A 14753-nucleotide genomic window follows, 5' to 3' on the forward strand; every position below is an offset into this window, starting at 1 on the left:
GTCTCTTTATTTGACATACCAAAACTTATTTTTTTCTTATATTACTTTTTTGTTACATATGGCGCATCCCTGAGAAGGTTAACTGACATTTTCTTGCTTAAATATTCTAGTGTCTACTTTGGACTAAATGCATCAGCTTAGCATCAAAGGTGTTTTAATTTTCAAAACAACCCAGAGCCAGCCACTGCCTAGCAGGCACACCACATGGCAACTCAATGTGACCTTGATTAGGAAAGCAGGGTTTATTGTGTCATTGTGCAGACCATAGTCTGTGGCAAATCAGTGCAGTGATATGTGTGCAGCAATGATTTGTGAGCTGCCCAAGTCACCACCCTGTTGGTTAATGGTGTCTGTGTGGCGCTCCCGTGTGTAACAGCACATATACCTGTTGTTGTCTGATGTGCCCTATGTCCACACTATAACACACTGGAACGTTTTGTGTATGTGACTGGCGAGATAGCCATACTGTGCCCACACTTAAACACATAAAGCAATCAAAGAAGTTGCCTCAAATTATACATCCACTAGGCCAAACGCCCTTTCTACACTGCCACACCATGATTTTCACTTGCTGCATATCGGCACTAATAAGAGATGCTAATGCCAGGTCTGTTAGATCACGGGCCTGATCTCATTTGCCAAAATAACTCCCGAGGCCTGCGTAATAGTGAGGAGGTAGGAACTGAGGAACTGTGGACCCTTTACCATGCATTAGAAGCCAGTTTTGTTTAAAACGTTTCACCAGCTTATTGCTGATCAGGCTAAAGTTTGTAAGCAGTACAATCCTTCTGTGTAGCCTTTTTGTGCATTGTTTATTGGGTCTCTCTTGTGTGGTATCTTGTCCTGTCTGTAGATATAATTCCCAAAAGATGTTTCTGTATTGGGTTGGGCATGCCCACAGTGAGACCCAGCCCTTCCTCATCTAAAATTCTTCAGAAACAAGAAGCAAAAGAGCCCTTGTACCCCATTTGAGTGGCTAATGTTGCAGCCATTTAATACTCGCATCCAACAATTTAAGCTGTTCAAATGAGCATGTATGGTCCATGGTTACAAACATTTTAATGTTAGGGTGAGTATTGTGAACTGTGATGTGAGCACCAAGCCATGCATCGGTTATGCATTTAGAGATTCACACATACGATCCTTTTATCACATACTTGTTTATCAAATGTAGAGATCTCTGATCACTGTTCTAGTCCTGAAATGCTCTGTGATTTAATGCAAAGCATACTGGAATCCTCATTGTTGCTATTTGTCCCCTTTCCCACTCTCAGAGAGGTATTTTGAAAGAGTACAATAAGAGTGTACCAGACTGTCCATCTTGGAATGATAACCTACTATCAGAAAATTATTCATATGGTTAGTCTAGTATTGCACCATGTGAAATGCATGTTAGGTGGTACGAAACAGAACACCTGCAACACAGGGCCAGTGGTCAGTGGGCCCTCAGACCCCGGCAAGCTGGTTACATTTGTAACACATTATTGGTTGTCATTCTTAGGTTTTGGGGTGGATGTGGGCGCCAACGATGCTTCCTGCCTGGGGTGCAATGTGGTGTAAGACTGGCCCTGCCTGCCAGGTCCTCTATCACCTTAAATGCAACTCAAATTCCGAAGAGCATGAATCGTCCTTGGGATTCTCTTTTGCAGTTCATTCCACACACTTGATTTCACTTGGCTTTGCCTGGTATACTCTCCTGCCAGGACTTGGTCACAGTTCCAAAATGTGTGTTCCTTTTTTTGGTTTGCCGTAGGAGGAATTATCATCTTCTTCTGGTTCACTCCCAATCTTACACAGCCTGGTTCACTAGCCTGCCAGGCTTTCTCTCTTCTTATTCACTCTTTCTCTCAACCATATAATTATCTGTCCACATTAGTTAGCTAGTGCCCTTTTAGTAACAAAGTTCATACTTGGCACCCCTTCACCTTCTAACAAGCAGGTCCTTGGCCCTTGTTTATCACTGTTCGTTTCTTCAGTCTCAATGCAGCATTCACCCTTAGGCGCTGTGGTTCCCCACTCGCTCTCTAAGGGCTCACCATGCAGCTTCGGTGCTCCTTGCATATGTCCTTCCTCCCCATTCGCGGGCTCGGCTGGCATCCAGTTAGCCAGTTGACTTTTGCAATGCCTTCCTCTGCTTTCGGCTGCTTCGTCCGCCTGTGGGCATTCAAGTCAGCGCTTCCAACGGCTCAGTCACTGTGCTGTGTCTCAGTGAGAGCCTATGTGCCGCAGTCCACGGTTTGCCTGTTTCTGGAATTTTTACTGGTGTCAGAATAAAGTTGCAAGGTTCAGCCTTGCCGCTGTCTTTCTCAATGTCTCCACCTTTCGTGTTCCGCTGGGTATCAACATATTTTACAGAGTGTCTCTCCCTTTCTCTCTCAGATGTGTCCGTTTTAAACTTCCTGGCACTGCTCAATAGCTTCCAGACACTAGATCGCTGCGTTGGCTGCCGTTTCTGGCTCTCTTCATTACTCCATCCCTCGTCATCATCTCAGTAGTTACTAAGGATGGGTATTGAAAGATATCGACAGACTTGTCAAATTGTTGAAGGGGATTACTACAATATGCCATCATGACATGAGGAATGGAGGGAGTATCCCTACAAGGGAAAGGAGGATACCATGTCTCATTTGATGATGCCTGTCCTCTGCCTTGAGTGTTGCCTCCTCTCATGTGGTCCTCCCTTGCATAGCCACCCACAGGACCAGGTAGTGGCTTCCGTTCCCTGGCCACATGAAGAGAGGCGCCTCTGGGAAAGTAGTGATGACATCATCAGATTCATCACAATAGGAACTGTGCTCCTTGAGGTATCCCATAGGCACTGCTTTGAGGGAGCTCACTCTGCTGGGTTTGTATATCTCATAGCAGAGCACCGCTCACAACTCTGGCTTTCTGTGACTGTGGGAGTGACTGTGGGAGGGCCCAACTGGCACTGGCAGAAGCTCAATTCTGGAAGTGTTTTACCATAAGGTACTGCTATGAGTAAGTGCGGGGCGGCAGAGGGGGGGGGGGCACTACTAAGAAAATGCTCACCCTACTATTTCATGTGGCCTTCTTTGGTGGACACTGCTTGTTTAAGGCTCACACTAATGGGATCTTGTAGACATGGGAGAGCACTGCTGGAGGAAGCTCCCATCTGCTTGGCCGAAGGTCATGCTATAGGTTTTAATAGCATAGGGAGGCAATTTCTGGGAACATATAGATTCTTGAGGGCAAGGTCGGAAGAATGTCTCAACGGTAAGGTGCTAGGGTCGAGCTGTCAGAGGACTTGATTTCAACGTGGTCATGTGGGTGGTAAGCCTGAAGCTTTAACTATGGTTCTGTATTTTTAGGAGCTCATGGCAGGTTTGTCCCACGGGGTGAGGGTAAAGTCTGCCGTGAGGCCCGGATACAGACGTTGGAGCCAGAACCATGGATGAAGGAGGTGATGAGAGAGGGACATGGCACCAGGAAGAGGGTGGAGCAGATGCCGTTGGAGGTGTGAGTATACTGCAGTGCAATAATGACCCTGCTACTTATGACTTGTAGGTGTGAATATGCTGGACCCACACCATGACATTTTATATCTCTGGTCTGGCAGCACTCAAACCTGCCCATTTACCCTTTGAACTGAAGTTGGGAGCAGCTTCGAGCTGTTAAACTCCAGTTGTGAGTACTTCATAGGTGGTCAGTGATGTTCAGTAATTCTGAAATTAAGGTGGTATCTTCCCGATAGGTGCCACTGAACCATTTATCTGATTCCTGAACTTGCAGTGTCAGTATTCTAGACCTGCCAATTCACCCGGGATGTCTGAAATGAGGGTCTGAGTAGTACCCAATACCTGTCCACATACCCCTCAGATGGCTGTGACCCCAGAACCAAGGTGTGGGTATTAATGACTGAGCTTGACGCATATGACACTGCTGCCCATTTGATAACTCAGTCCATTCTGACAGCATCTTGCCCCTATGTTTCCTTGGCTGCTTTGACACCCTCCATCACATCCCATACCCTGGCTTTGTGACTCCTATGCTTCTTTGACAGTGTAGTATCAGCTTCATACTGAATCCAAGAGAAGCCAACACGCGCTAAGAGCAGAGAAGCCAACATGCGCTGAGAGCAGAGAAGCTAACACGCGCTGAGAGCGAGGTGGTGGCGTTGGAATGAAAACAACGGGTCAGCGGTTGGTGGAGAACAGAGGAAGAGGGCCACGGCAAGTGGGGCTCACATGATAGCAGCTTCATTACCCCTTTGTATTTCTTGTTTATCATTACTCAATAAAGTCATTAATATACTTACCACAAGCGTGTTGCATCTTACAAGTGGCGACGAGGATTCCCTCCTCATTTCAAGGAGCCCCACTGCAGCGAGCCGCAGACACCGTATCCACAACGAGGTAAGACGTAATTTCCTAGCAGAAGCAACGGGGCCGCGCTGAGACGCTCCCACAAACCACACCTCAAATAACGCTTCCGCCGTTCTGCCTACACTCACGTTGTACGCTGACGTACTAAAACAGGAGGATTACCACCTCCACATAATAGAGGCGCACTAGGAAGGGAACTATGTAGTAGGAGCCCATTACTTATAGTAGAGACTTTCACACTGTGTTGAATGCATATCATGTGCCCACCCCACAAGAAAGATACCTATGATCTACGAATGAATCACATGCCTGAAGTCTATTTTTACAATTTACATCTGTATTTGAAAGCATAACCTATCAACATAAATAGACCCAATTTCAAGCTACAGCTTTACCAATACAGGCAATCCCTTCCAAGACTGCAGAGAAGCTATATATGTAAATTATAAGCATCACAACTCAAGCCCAACATGGTTTTTAGCAGTGTGCCGCCCCCAGTGTTTTTCTTGGCAGAAGTTGGTGAACCCACCATTCCATGGAAAAGGTGGATAAAGTAATTTGAACACTATGCAAATGTAGTTTGTGGACAAAACTGCAGTGTAGAGAGGAGGAAGTCCCTCTTACTACACTGTTTGGGGCCGGCAGGTTAGGAAAAGTTCGAAGATTTGCCAGAACTCACCGAAGATGAAGGAGCAAATCTCAATGAGTATGAGAAGACTGTAAAAAAGATTGCCAAACATTATGAGAAAAAGCTCAGTACCATTCTTGGGCGCTATAAATTTGGCAAAAGATTTCAGGAAGATGGTGAGAGTGTGGAGCAGTATATTACAAGCTTAAGGAAGTTGGCAAGAACCTGCAAGTTCAATGACCAACTAGACGAGCGTCTTAGGGACCAGTTCATGCTTGAATGCAATAACCCCAAAGTAAGTGAAAGACTATGGCCAGAAGATGACCCTTCGTTGGATATAGTACTACGAGTGGCAAAGGAAGTGGAACACACTGACAATTGCATCAAGATGTTAGAAGGCAGAGTGAAAAATGTAAACATTGCCAACGACGAGACCAAACAAAAAACCTTGCATGCACAAGTCACCAGTACCAGTGATAATATTATGGCTGTAGATTACATGTTTGGAGTGAGGAAGTACCACGAAAAGGGATGCAGAGGTGGTCGCAGAAGCGACAAGAGGGGTAGAACACCCTTATGAGGGCATAAGAGCAGTCCCAGCAGGTGTTACGGGTGTGACAACATAGGCCACGGGGCAGATGACCCCGAATGCCCAGCTTTGAAAATGATCTGCAAGTTATGCAAAGGAAGAGGACATCTATCAAAGTGTTGAAAGGTAAAGAAGACAACCGCAAATTATGTTGGTGATGAGCACAGCGAGGGAGCGGCAGAAGAATGCGTTTACATGATTTCAAGGGAGCATGAAGATGAACAGGAAATTGAAAGTCCCCAATCCCCAATAATAATAAATGGCACTAGGATAGATATGATGATAGACTCTGACGCGAAATACACATTGCTACCGAAAAGCCGTTGGGACCAATCTAAACATGAGTACCTTAATGAAACGGATATCAACCCCAAGGCATATTGAGGTGTAGAGATTGATATAATTGGTTGGTTCTGTGGTGATTTGAAATTCAAAGGGAGGACGGCTAGAGGAAAAAAATGTTACCCAAAAAGGGAGGACTCCTCTATTGAGTTGGACTCATCAACAGAAACTCAGTCAGACTGGATCCCAACGCAGTAGAGTCGGTATTTGCTGTTGAGAGATGGAGCACGCAAAAAGATACCAATGATGTGATGCAGACCGCAAATAAAGGAGTATTTCTAAATGAAATTGGATGCCTGCGTGGATTTGTCCACAAGATTCAGATGAAGGAGGGTCCCCAACCTGTTGTTCAAAAGCTACGAGGGATTCCCCTGTCTGAGGGATGAAGTTAAAACCGAATTGAGGAAATTGGAGTCACAGGGCATCATGGAGAGAGAATAGACGCAAGTGAATGGGTGCCACTGTTGTTTGTCCTAAGGAAGAAAACAGGGAAACACAGAAAGTGTCAACTTGCGTGAACTAAACAAATGTGTGATTCCAGAGAGACACCCTCTTCCCATTATTCAGGAGAGAGTGTCCACAATTGGCCCCAGCAAGTTAAACTGCATCGAGATTCAAGAGCCCTCACTGCGTTCATAACGCCGGATGGATTGTTCCAATACAAGAGAATGCCTTTTGGCCTAATTTCTGCGGCGTCGGCCTTCCAAAAGATCATGCACAGACTGTTCAATGGCATAGATGGAATAATATGCTTCCAGGATGATATACTTGTGCATGCTGACAATCTGGAACGTCACAATAAGAGGCTGAAATATGTGATTGAAAGACTAAATGGTGCAGGCATGACACTAAGCAGGGAGAAGTGCAAAATCAACTGTACAGAGATTGAATATTTGGGTCACATTGTTTTGGCAGAGGGTGTACGTCCCAAGAGGGAATTATTCGACGCAGTTGAGAAGATGCCCAGGCCTACCACCAAAGAGGACGTCCACACTTTTATTGGGATGGCCGAATATTCCTCGAAGTTTATTCAAGATTTTGCAGAACACACAGTGTGTATGCGGGAACTCATCAAGCGGAGAGACAGGTTTACATGGTCCCAAGAGTGTGAGGATTAATTCTCACCCATCAAGTCAGCTTTAGCCAAAGCTCCCGCTCTGCAAAACTTCAGAAGCAATCGTAGAACAGTTGTCACAACTGACGCCAGCACCGTGGGGCTAGGTGCCGTCCTCACTCAAGAAAGCAAAGGCAAGGAATTCCTCATAGCATTTGCGTCTAGGTTATTGAAGAATGCCGAAAAATCATATGCCACCATCGAAAAGGAAGCTTTGGCTATTAAATGGGCAGCTGACAAATTTAGAAATGTCATATGGGGTACTGATTTCGAGTTCCGTACTGACCACAAGCCCCTGGTAGAAATATTCACATTGAAAGGCTTGGATAAGATGTCTGGACAGATCAGAAGGTGGGTCACACAGAAGCAAGAATTCAATTACGTGGCCAGATATGTACCCCGCATCATGAATAGGTCAACTGATTGTCTATCCAGACTCACAAATGTACTGGAATCTGACAAAGAAGACTGATGAGGAAGTCGTTTTTAACATGAATGCCGTGCCGATTCCACAAGAAGAGTGGGAGAGGCGATGAAAGAGGATGAGTCTCTCAACAAGTTGGAAGAAATAATACGAGAGGGTGCAGAGAAAAGAAAAAAGAGAAGCTATCTTCACGAAGCAAGCCTTCCACCTTATTGGAACGTCATTAACGAATTGAGTGTCCATAAGGGTTAGTTGATGCGTGGACACCAATTCATCCCACGTTTGAATGTACGATCAAAGATCATCAACCTAGGTCACGAGTGACATCAAGGCATAATCAAGTCCAAGCAAAGGATAAGGAGTGAACATTGGTGGCCCGGATGTGATCTCCAGATCGAAAGATCAGTCCGCGACTGTATCCTTTGCTGTAAAAGTGTGTGTGAGCTTGAAGTATCCCATGGTTTTGACCGACATCCCTGTTAAACCATGGGACAAATTGGGTTTAGATGTTTTGGGCCCTATATGGAGTGAGGGTGAACGATTTTTCTGTTTCGTGGTGATTGATTTATTTACTAGGTGGGCAGAGGTATTAATTAAACTGGAGATCACTGCAAAGTCCGTTATTGGTTTCTTGAATGAGATCAGTGAACATGAGGGTCTTCCAAGGAGTATAGTTACTGATAACGGTACCCACTTTCGGTCTAAGGAAATTGAGGATTATTGTAAGACACGTTCCATAGAGCACAAGTTCAGCGCCATATACCACCCCCAGATCAATGGAGTCGTGTAGAGGTTCAATCGTAGTCTCAAAGAAGCCATTTGCTGGGCATGGTCCAATGGTTTAGAATGGAGGAAGGCTGTGAGGGATACCGTTGTAGCTCATTGTTTTACCCCTCATTGCACAACGGGTATCCCTCCCTTCGAACTTAGTCGAGGGCGCAAGGTCAATACCAAGTTGGTACCGCCCTGGTTAGTACAGAGTTGGGAGTACAGAAACCAATGTGAGAAACCAATGTAAGATATGAATGTGTCAAGGAACCCATCAGGAGTGTTCAAGTTAAGAATAAATTGGCACATGATGGTACGGGTGTTATGAGGTCTAAGAACATTTCACCTGTTGTAGGAGACACAGGTGGTCCAAACCTACAGCAGTGGTGGAAGTTTTCAAACACGCTGTGAGAGTAGACGATGGGCGTGTATGGAACATTGAAATAGTATGTGTAGTGAGGGGTGTTGCAGGTGTCTCAGTTGAAGAGTCAAACAAGAACTTAGCTATGAGTGACCAGAATGTACGAACTGTAAGAAAATGGAGAATGATGGACATGTGAGGAATGGAGGATGTGTAGTATCAGCTTCATGCTGCATCCAAGAGAAGCCGACACGCGCTGAGAGCAGAGAAGCTGACATGCGCTGAGAGTGAGGTGGCGGCGTTGGAATGCAAACAACGGGTCTGAGGTTGGTTGGGAACAGAGGAAGAGGGCCACGGCGAGTGGGGCTCACATGATAGCAGCTTCATTACCCCTTTATATTTCTTGTTTATCTTTACTCAATAAAGTCATTGATATACTTACCACAAGCGCGTTGCATCTTACAGACAGCCACTCTTACCCCATAGACTGGCAAATTGTGGCTGTCCACCTGGTTTTGACTAGGACTGCAATGATCCCTCTTTATATTATCTATTATGATTAATGCTGATGGGAGTTGAAGTGCAAACACCCGCGAGCCAAAGGTTGCAAACCCTTACTCATTCACACCTATCACCCTTAGACTGCTGTGACTCTTCCCCTCAGCCATTTAATCCACCTTCACACATAGGCTCATGTGACACTGCCACCTCACATCTTTGACTCATCTGCTCCTGTAACACAGCCTCCCATACCCTCGACCTCTAAGTGTCTGTAAACTATTGGTGGCGATCTCCCTGGAGGCTGCTGGATATATTGATAGTTTCAATTGAAGTTAATTAATGATTGAATAGCTCAGTCCTTGTCTTATAGTTCTTCTAATTAGAAATTTAGCAGAGTGTGTTCCATCAAGACATGAGGGTGTGCGTCCCTTGCATTCTTGTTACATAACTCATTCACAGCTATTGATCACACAGTTCAATCTAGGAATTACTTCAAAAATAATTCCGTAAAGAAGCTATCATCTAATCGTGTCCGGCAATATGTGGAAGGAGACAATAATAGCAGAATCAAAACTAGGACTGTATCGGGTGATGCACTCAATCTGGCTCAAAATGCTTCAATAAAACACAAACTATATTTAAAATTCAAAAATGTAAGTTCATTTAATTATTACTAACAATAGATCCATAAATTAAAGGGTACATTCAATAATGCTCAGCGAATTTCGGTAATGTAAATGGCCATCTTCAGGAGCAATGATCCTCAAACTGAACAAAATGTCTGAGAATCTAACCATTAGTAATTCATGAAAAAAGTTAACAAGGAACTGCATGCTGAATTGCACCTACTAGTATAGGAATGAACACCATTGTTCTTTGCTACTAACTGTAGCAGACTGGTAGAGCTTCTGGCAGCACATGCCAGTAACAAATGCTAAGCACAAACCCAGACTCCATTGTATATGGTATCACAGTAATGTGGTCAGTAGACATAAGAGTATGGAAAAAATATAGAAAAAAAGACTGAACAATAAAAATAGTAAAAAGACTACATATGCAATAAATACAGAAAAATGACAAAAACTATTATCCAAACACTTGTTGAAATCATATATATGTTATGTTATGTTAAAGTATATTTATACTGTGCACTATCAGCACCTGAGTGTTCCCCTGGCTTCCTGGTGGATCTGAAAACCAAGAGGGTAAGGTAAATTAGTTGGACTGAGCGGGGAAAAAAGCACAAGAGAGCTGTGATGTGCTGTTGGCCGCTTCAGTTCGGTTTACACAATTCGCTGAGCGTAAGTGGTATTTTCTGGTTGGTAGTTGTCATGTGCTGTTGTGAGAGGCTCTGTGTGGTTTGTTTCCTTGTTGCGGTGTAGTGAAGTGCATGCGATGTATTGTGCTGTAGAGGTATGGTTGTGTTTTGAAAGGCGTTAGCAGAGGGATGTTTTTTTTTAGTGGGGGTTGGTTAGTGGTGGTGCTTTATTTTACCCCGTCCCTTTTGGCCACCTGTGGCATATGTCCCTGCCAGTATCATGCACTGTGGTGTGCTGGGGAGTCTCCCTCCTATATTCTGTGCAAAGTTGTGGGTTGTTAGCAGGGTTATTTAGTGGTGAAGCCTCCTCCACCCCCGCGTTCAGACTAATGGATGTCTGAACCGCTTTGTCCCCTGGCATATCCTGGTGTGCAGCTACCATTGCCTCCCTGGGCCCTTTGGGGCGAGGGCACAACTCTTCCCTGTGCTCTTGAGCTCCCTGTGGTTTGTGTTCGGTCGCTACTCTTACACCTTCAATTCTAATGCTCTCTGTCTGTGGTTTAACTTAGGATGTTCCCATCTCTCTCCTTAGTTTCCGGTATAGCCCTCTATGGGAACAGTGCAACTGGGTCTCCCTCCCACTCGGTGGTCTCTCTACTTTCCTGCACTTTGTCCTTGTCTGGTCTAGTGCTCAGTCTTGCCATTTGTGTGTTCATTCCGTGAACTGTGGATGTTGCTCATTCGTTTTCATCCGGTTCTGAGTTGAAGAGACATTATTTTGAGGAGTTTTCTGAATTTTGCATGTCCTTCATGTTTGGTATTTCTTTCAGGAGGGAGTTCAACATTTTAGTAGCTAGGCACGAGAATGCTGATCCGCCAACTTTTTTCTTTGTGTATGGTTTAGGTAGGCGTTCTGTATATGTTACAGTTTCTTCAGTAGATAATCCGTCTGAGGTAAAGGCTGTTGGCGTAGTCTATCCTGGACATGATGAGGGAGATGATGGCCAGTGCTGTGTGCGTGAAGGAGAGGAATGCTGTGATTGTGTGCAGGTGAAAGAAGCATTTCTTGATTGTGTTTAGTTGTGGTTCTAGGGTAAGCTCGTTGTCCATTAGGATTCCAAGGTTTTTGACTATTTTGAATGGTGTGGACGCTGTTCCTAGTTCTGTGGGCCATGGGCTGTATTGGTTGCTTCCCTGGTTTTTGGATATAAGCAGGATTTTTGTCTTATATTGTCTTGTCTTGATATACAAATATCATTTTATTATAATTTGTCTCTTGATATAGATAACTGTCAAACAAAGGTACCATGCCCTATATACACAGTTCTGTTAATACATATTAACATTGTACCTGTAATGTACTCATTTATCAAAACAATACATTAGTTTATGATTATAATGTTTGAGACAAAATAATTGTAGTATCATGGCCAACATGTGTTTCACAATATTGTATTGTATAATAAGCATACAGTATGTAAGGTTCTTCAGAGAGACAAGAGAAAAGAAAATAGGGAAAATAATGGTTTAATTAAAAAAGGTAATCTCTCCAATGTATATATCAAGTTAGGTTTTACTACTAATAGTATTGCAAATCTTATATATGAAAAGGTAATCCCTTTTGTTGTACTTTACGTACCTTGTATTGCCCAATTATTCTAATGAAGTTCATTGTTTTTGAGCATCTTTTTGTTAACTTCTTGTATGATTGAGTTCCTTAGAGTATTATTTATTGTCCAGTGAATCAAATTGGTAATTGCTATGTCAGTAAAAGGATTTCATCAACATATTGATACTAGTTATTACTATTTATTGTATTAATAAGCACTTTAATTGTGTAGTTATAATATATACGTTATGTGAAGGCATCATGAAGCAAGACACAGACAACAGATTCAAAGTTCAAACAAACTTGTTTTGTTTAAGTCAAATGTCAGGATGGATGAAGGCCTAACTTGCCCTAAGCTAAGGTGGGATTTCCCTACCTAAAGAAGCTATGGAAAGTGTGAGTCAAAGAGTTTAACTTAAAAGCCTATCTGTGTCCAAAACCTATACTTGCCTTCACAACTAAAGCTAAACAATGTGTAAGAATGTCATCAATAAAAGGACTAGTGTTCCAAACAAGGTTCTGAGCTTCTTCCAGCTCCTGGCTTACTTTACAGGCCCTTGTCCCAAGTTTAAAGCAGTTCCACAAATTCTCAGGGTTCCCTCCTGTAAGAAACCTGAAGGTGTCTCACCCGCTAGTCCCCGGGGATCTGTCATCCAGGTGGCATGGCCCTCGCTATTGGATCCAGTTCCTGGGGGTGGACCAGTGTGGGAGTATCACCTGGATGAGGGGTTCCCGGGGAGTGGAAGTGGGATGCCAGAGACGAGGTACCCCCTTCCCTATAACACTTTTCCTCATCCGACCCCGTAGGATATTCAGAGGTTCTACCCCCTTCCAACATGAACACTGTCCTACACCGTGACAGACATCTATTCTTCTTCTTCTTCCCGACCTTCTGCTGCCTTCGATATCGTCAACCATTCTGACCTTCTCTCAACACTACCTCTGGGTAAAGGCCCTCTCTTGACTTTCTTTGTATCTCGTCCCCTAGACATTTCTGGGTGTCCTGGAAAAGCCGTACCTCCCCACTCACCCCCTTACTGTTGGTGTTCCACAAGGGTCAGTCCTGGGTCCACTTCTCTTCACTCTGTATACCTCTGCTCTTGGCACCCTAATCTCCTCCTATGGCTTCTCCTATAAACTCTTTGATTTTGACACTCAGAACTTAATCTCCTTCCCCTCCATAGCTAATGAGCTGTGGTCAAACATTTCGAACTGTTTCTCTGCCATCAAATACTGGATCGATTCTCACTTGCTCATGCTTGACTCCATTAAGACTGAAGTTCTGTACTTCCGATCCAAACAGGCTATCTCTTCCTCTATCCTTCTTCTATCATTCTTTCTTGACTACCTTCCCTACTCTGTTTCTTCTCACAACCTTGGCGTTGTCTTCAATCCATCGTAAAACTTCTCATTCTTCATCTCCAATTCTGCTACTACGGCCAGACTTAATCTACTCATCATCAGAAAAATAAGACATATGGTTCCTTTCAACACTGCTAAGCACCTAATCTCCTCTTTAGTACTCTCATGATTTGATTTCTGTGCCAGTCTGCTCTATGGCCTTCCCAACCAGGCTTTTTCACCTCTGGACAAAGTCATCAACCTTGCATTTTGCACACTCTTCAACCTTCCCCTGCTTTACATCCACCTCCCCAGCCTGTTGTCATTATGCCAGTTATCTATGAGACAGAGGGAAAAGTGTAAACTCATTTTCATTATCTTCAAAACTATGCACAGACTTGCCCTACCCTACCTATCGGCCCATCTCACTCCCCACTCTCCTCCTCAGCCCCTCTCCTTGCCACATCCCATGCCCCTTACGCTCCCTCTTATTTCCACTCTCTTCTTTTCCTTTTACTCTGGAATGCTTTTCCTCTCCCTCTCTGCACTACTCCCACTCTATCTTTATTTAGATCCAACCTCCTAGATCTCATCCTTTCTGAAGAACCACTTGCATAGCATTCTACACCACCACATCTCCCTGTTATCCTCTCCCCTTACCTCTGTATGACAACTCCACAGCACTTATCCCTCACCCCTTCATCCTAAAACTTAGCAACTCCTCCACTATCCCATTCCTATGTCATGGACTACTGTCCTTACTATCCTGGTTCATGTTTCTACCTCCCCTGCATCATCTGGTCTTATATCCAAATCCTCTCACCCATTGTTAAGGACACTGGTCCTCCGTTCTGTAAATCAATGTTAAAAAGCCAAAAATGCATTTTTCCCCCTGTACTTTTCATTATCTAAATGAATAAAAATGGTAGTCGCCCGAACTGATAGTGCCACTTCTGGTGCTCATATCTACTACTGTTATCAGGCAGAATCGTCATGGATTTTCCTTGCAGAAAGTTCTACTGTCCCAAGAGAAAGTGTTGATCCTCACCCCACACTACCATTGCTTAGCTGTGGAGCTTGGTTTCTGAGGAGCAAGTTTAAAATTCTGAGGGTTTTTCTCTGCGCAACATTTAGATTATGTGTGGCCAGGAAATATTCAAGCAAGAAACAATACAAAAGCAAGTAGATGCACTTGTGTCAATGGTCTTTGCAAAATAACTCTAATCCTCTGATTGCGCCTATCAACAATTTAATTTCTTTTATGTCTCATTTAGTCCATACTGAATGATGGACCCTTGTAAGCATCATCAGTTCCATATGATAATGTCGCCTGGGAAAAATATCGCCAGGTAGTTTACTTTTTTCCTGCACCCTTAAGGCCTTCTCCCACATAATCTAGGATGGGTATTATTTACTCTTATATAATCCAATCCGAGAATATTTGGGGAAAGTGCTTGATTTTCTTGGGAGTGCGG

General features: G+C 44.0%; 1 protein-coding gene across 1 annotated transcript in view; it reads left to right on the plus strand.

Moving 5' to 3' along the window:
- RSAD1 (radical S-adenosyl methionine domain containing 1) overlaps positions 1-14753 on the plus strand; it is a 218393-nt gene that overhangs the window by 190554 nt on the left and 13086 nt on the right. The window contains exon 6 of the mRNA XM_069654886.1: positions 3330-3477. Coding sequence (XP_069510987.1) covers positions 3330-3477 — 148 coding nt within the window. The remainder of the gene's footprint in view (positions 1-3329; positions 3478-14753) is intronic.

The sequence above is a fragment of the Ambystoma mexicanum genome, chromosome 3q (genome assembly GCF_040938575.1).
Source record: "Ambystoma mexicanum isolate Mex_15411 chromosome 3q, UKY_AmexF1_1, whole genome shotgun sequence".
NCBI lineage: Eukaryota > Metazoa > Chordata > Amphibia > Caudata > Ambystomatidae > Ambystoma > Ambystoma mexicanum.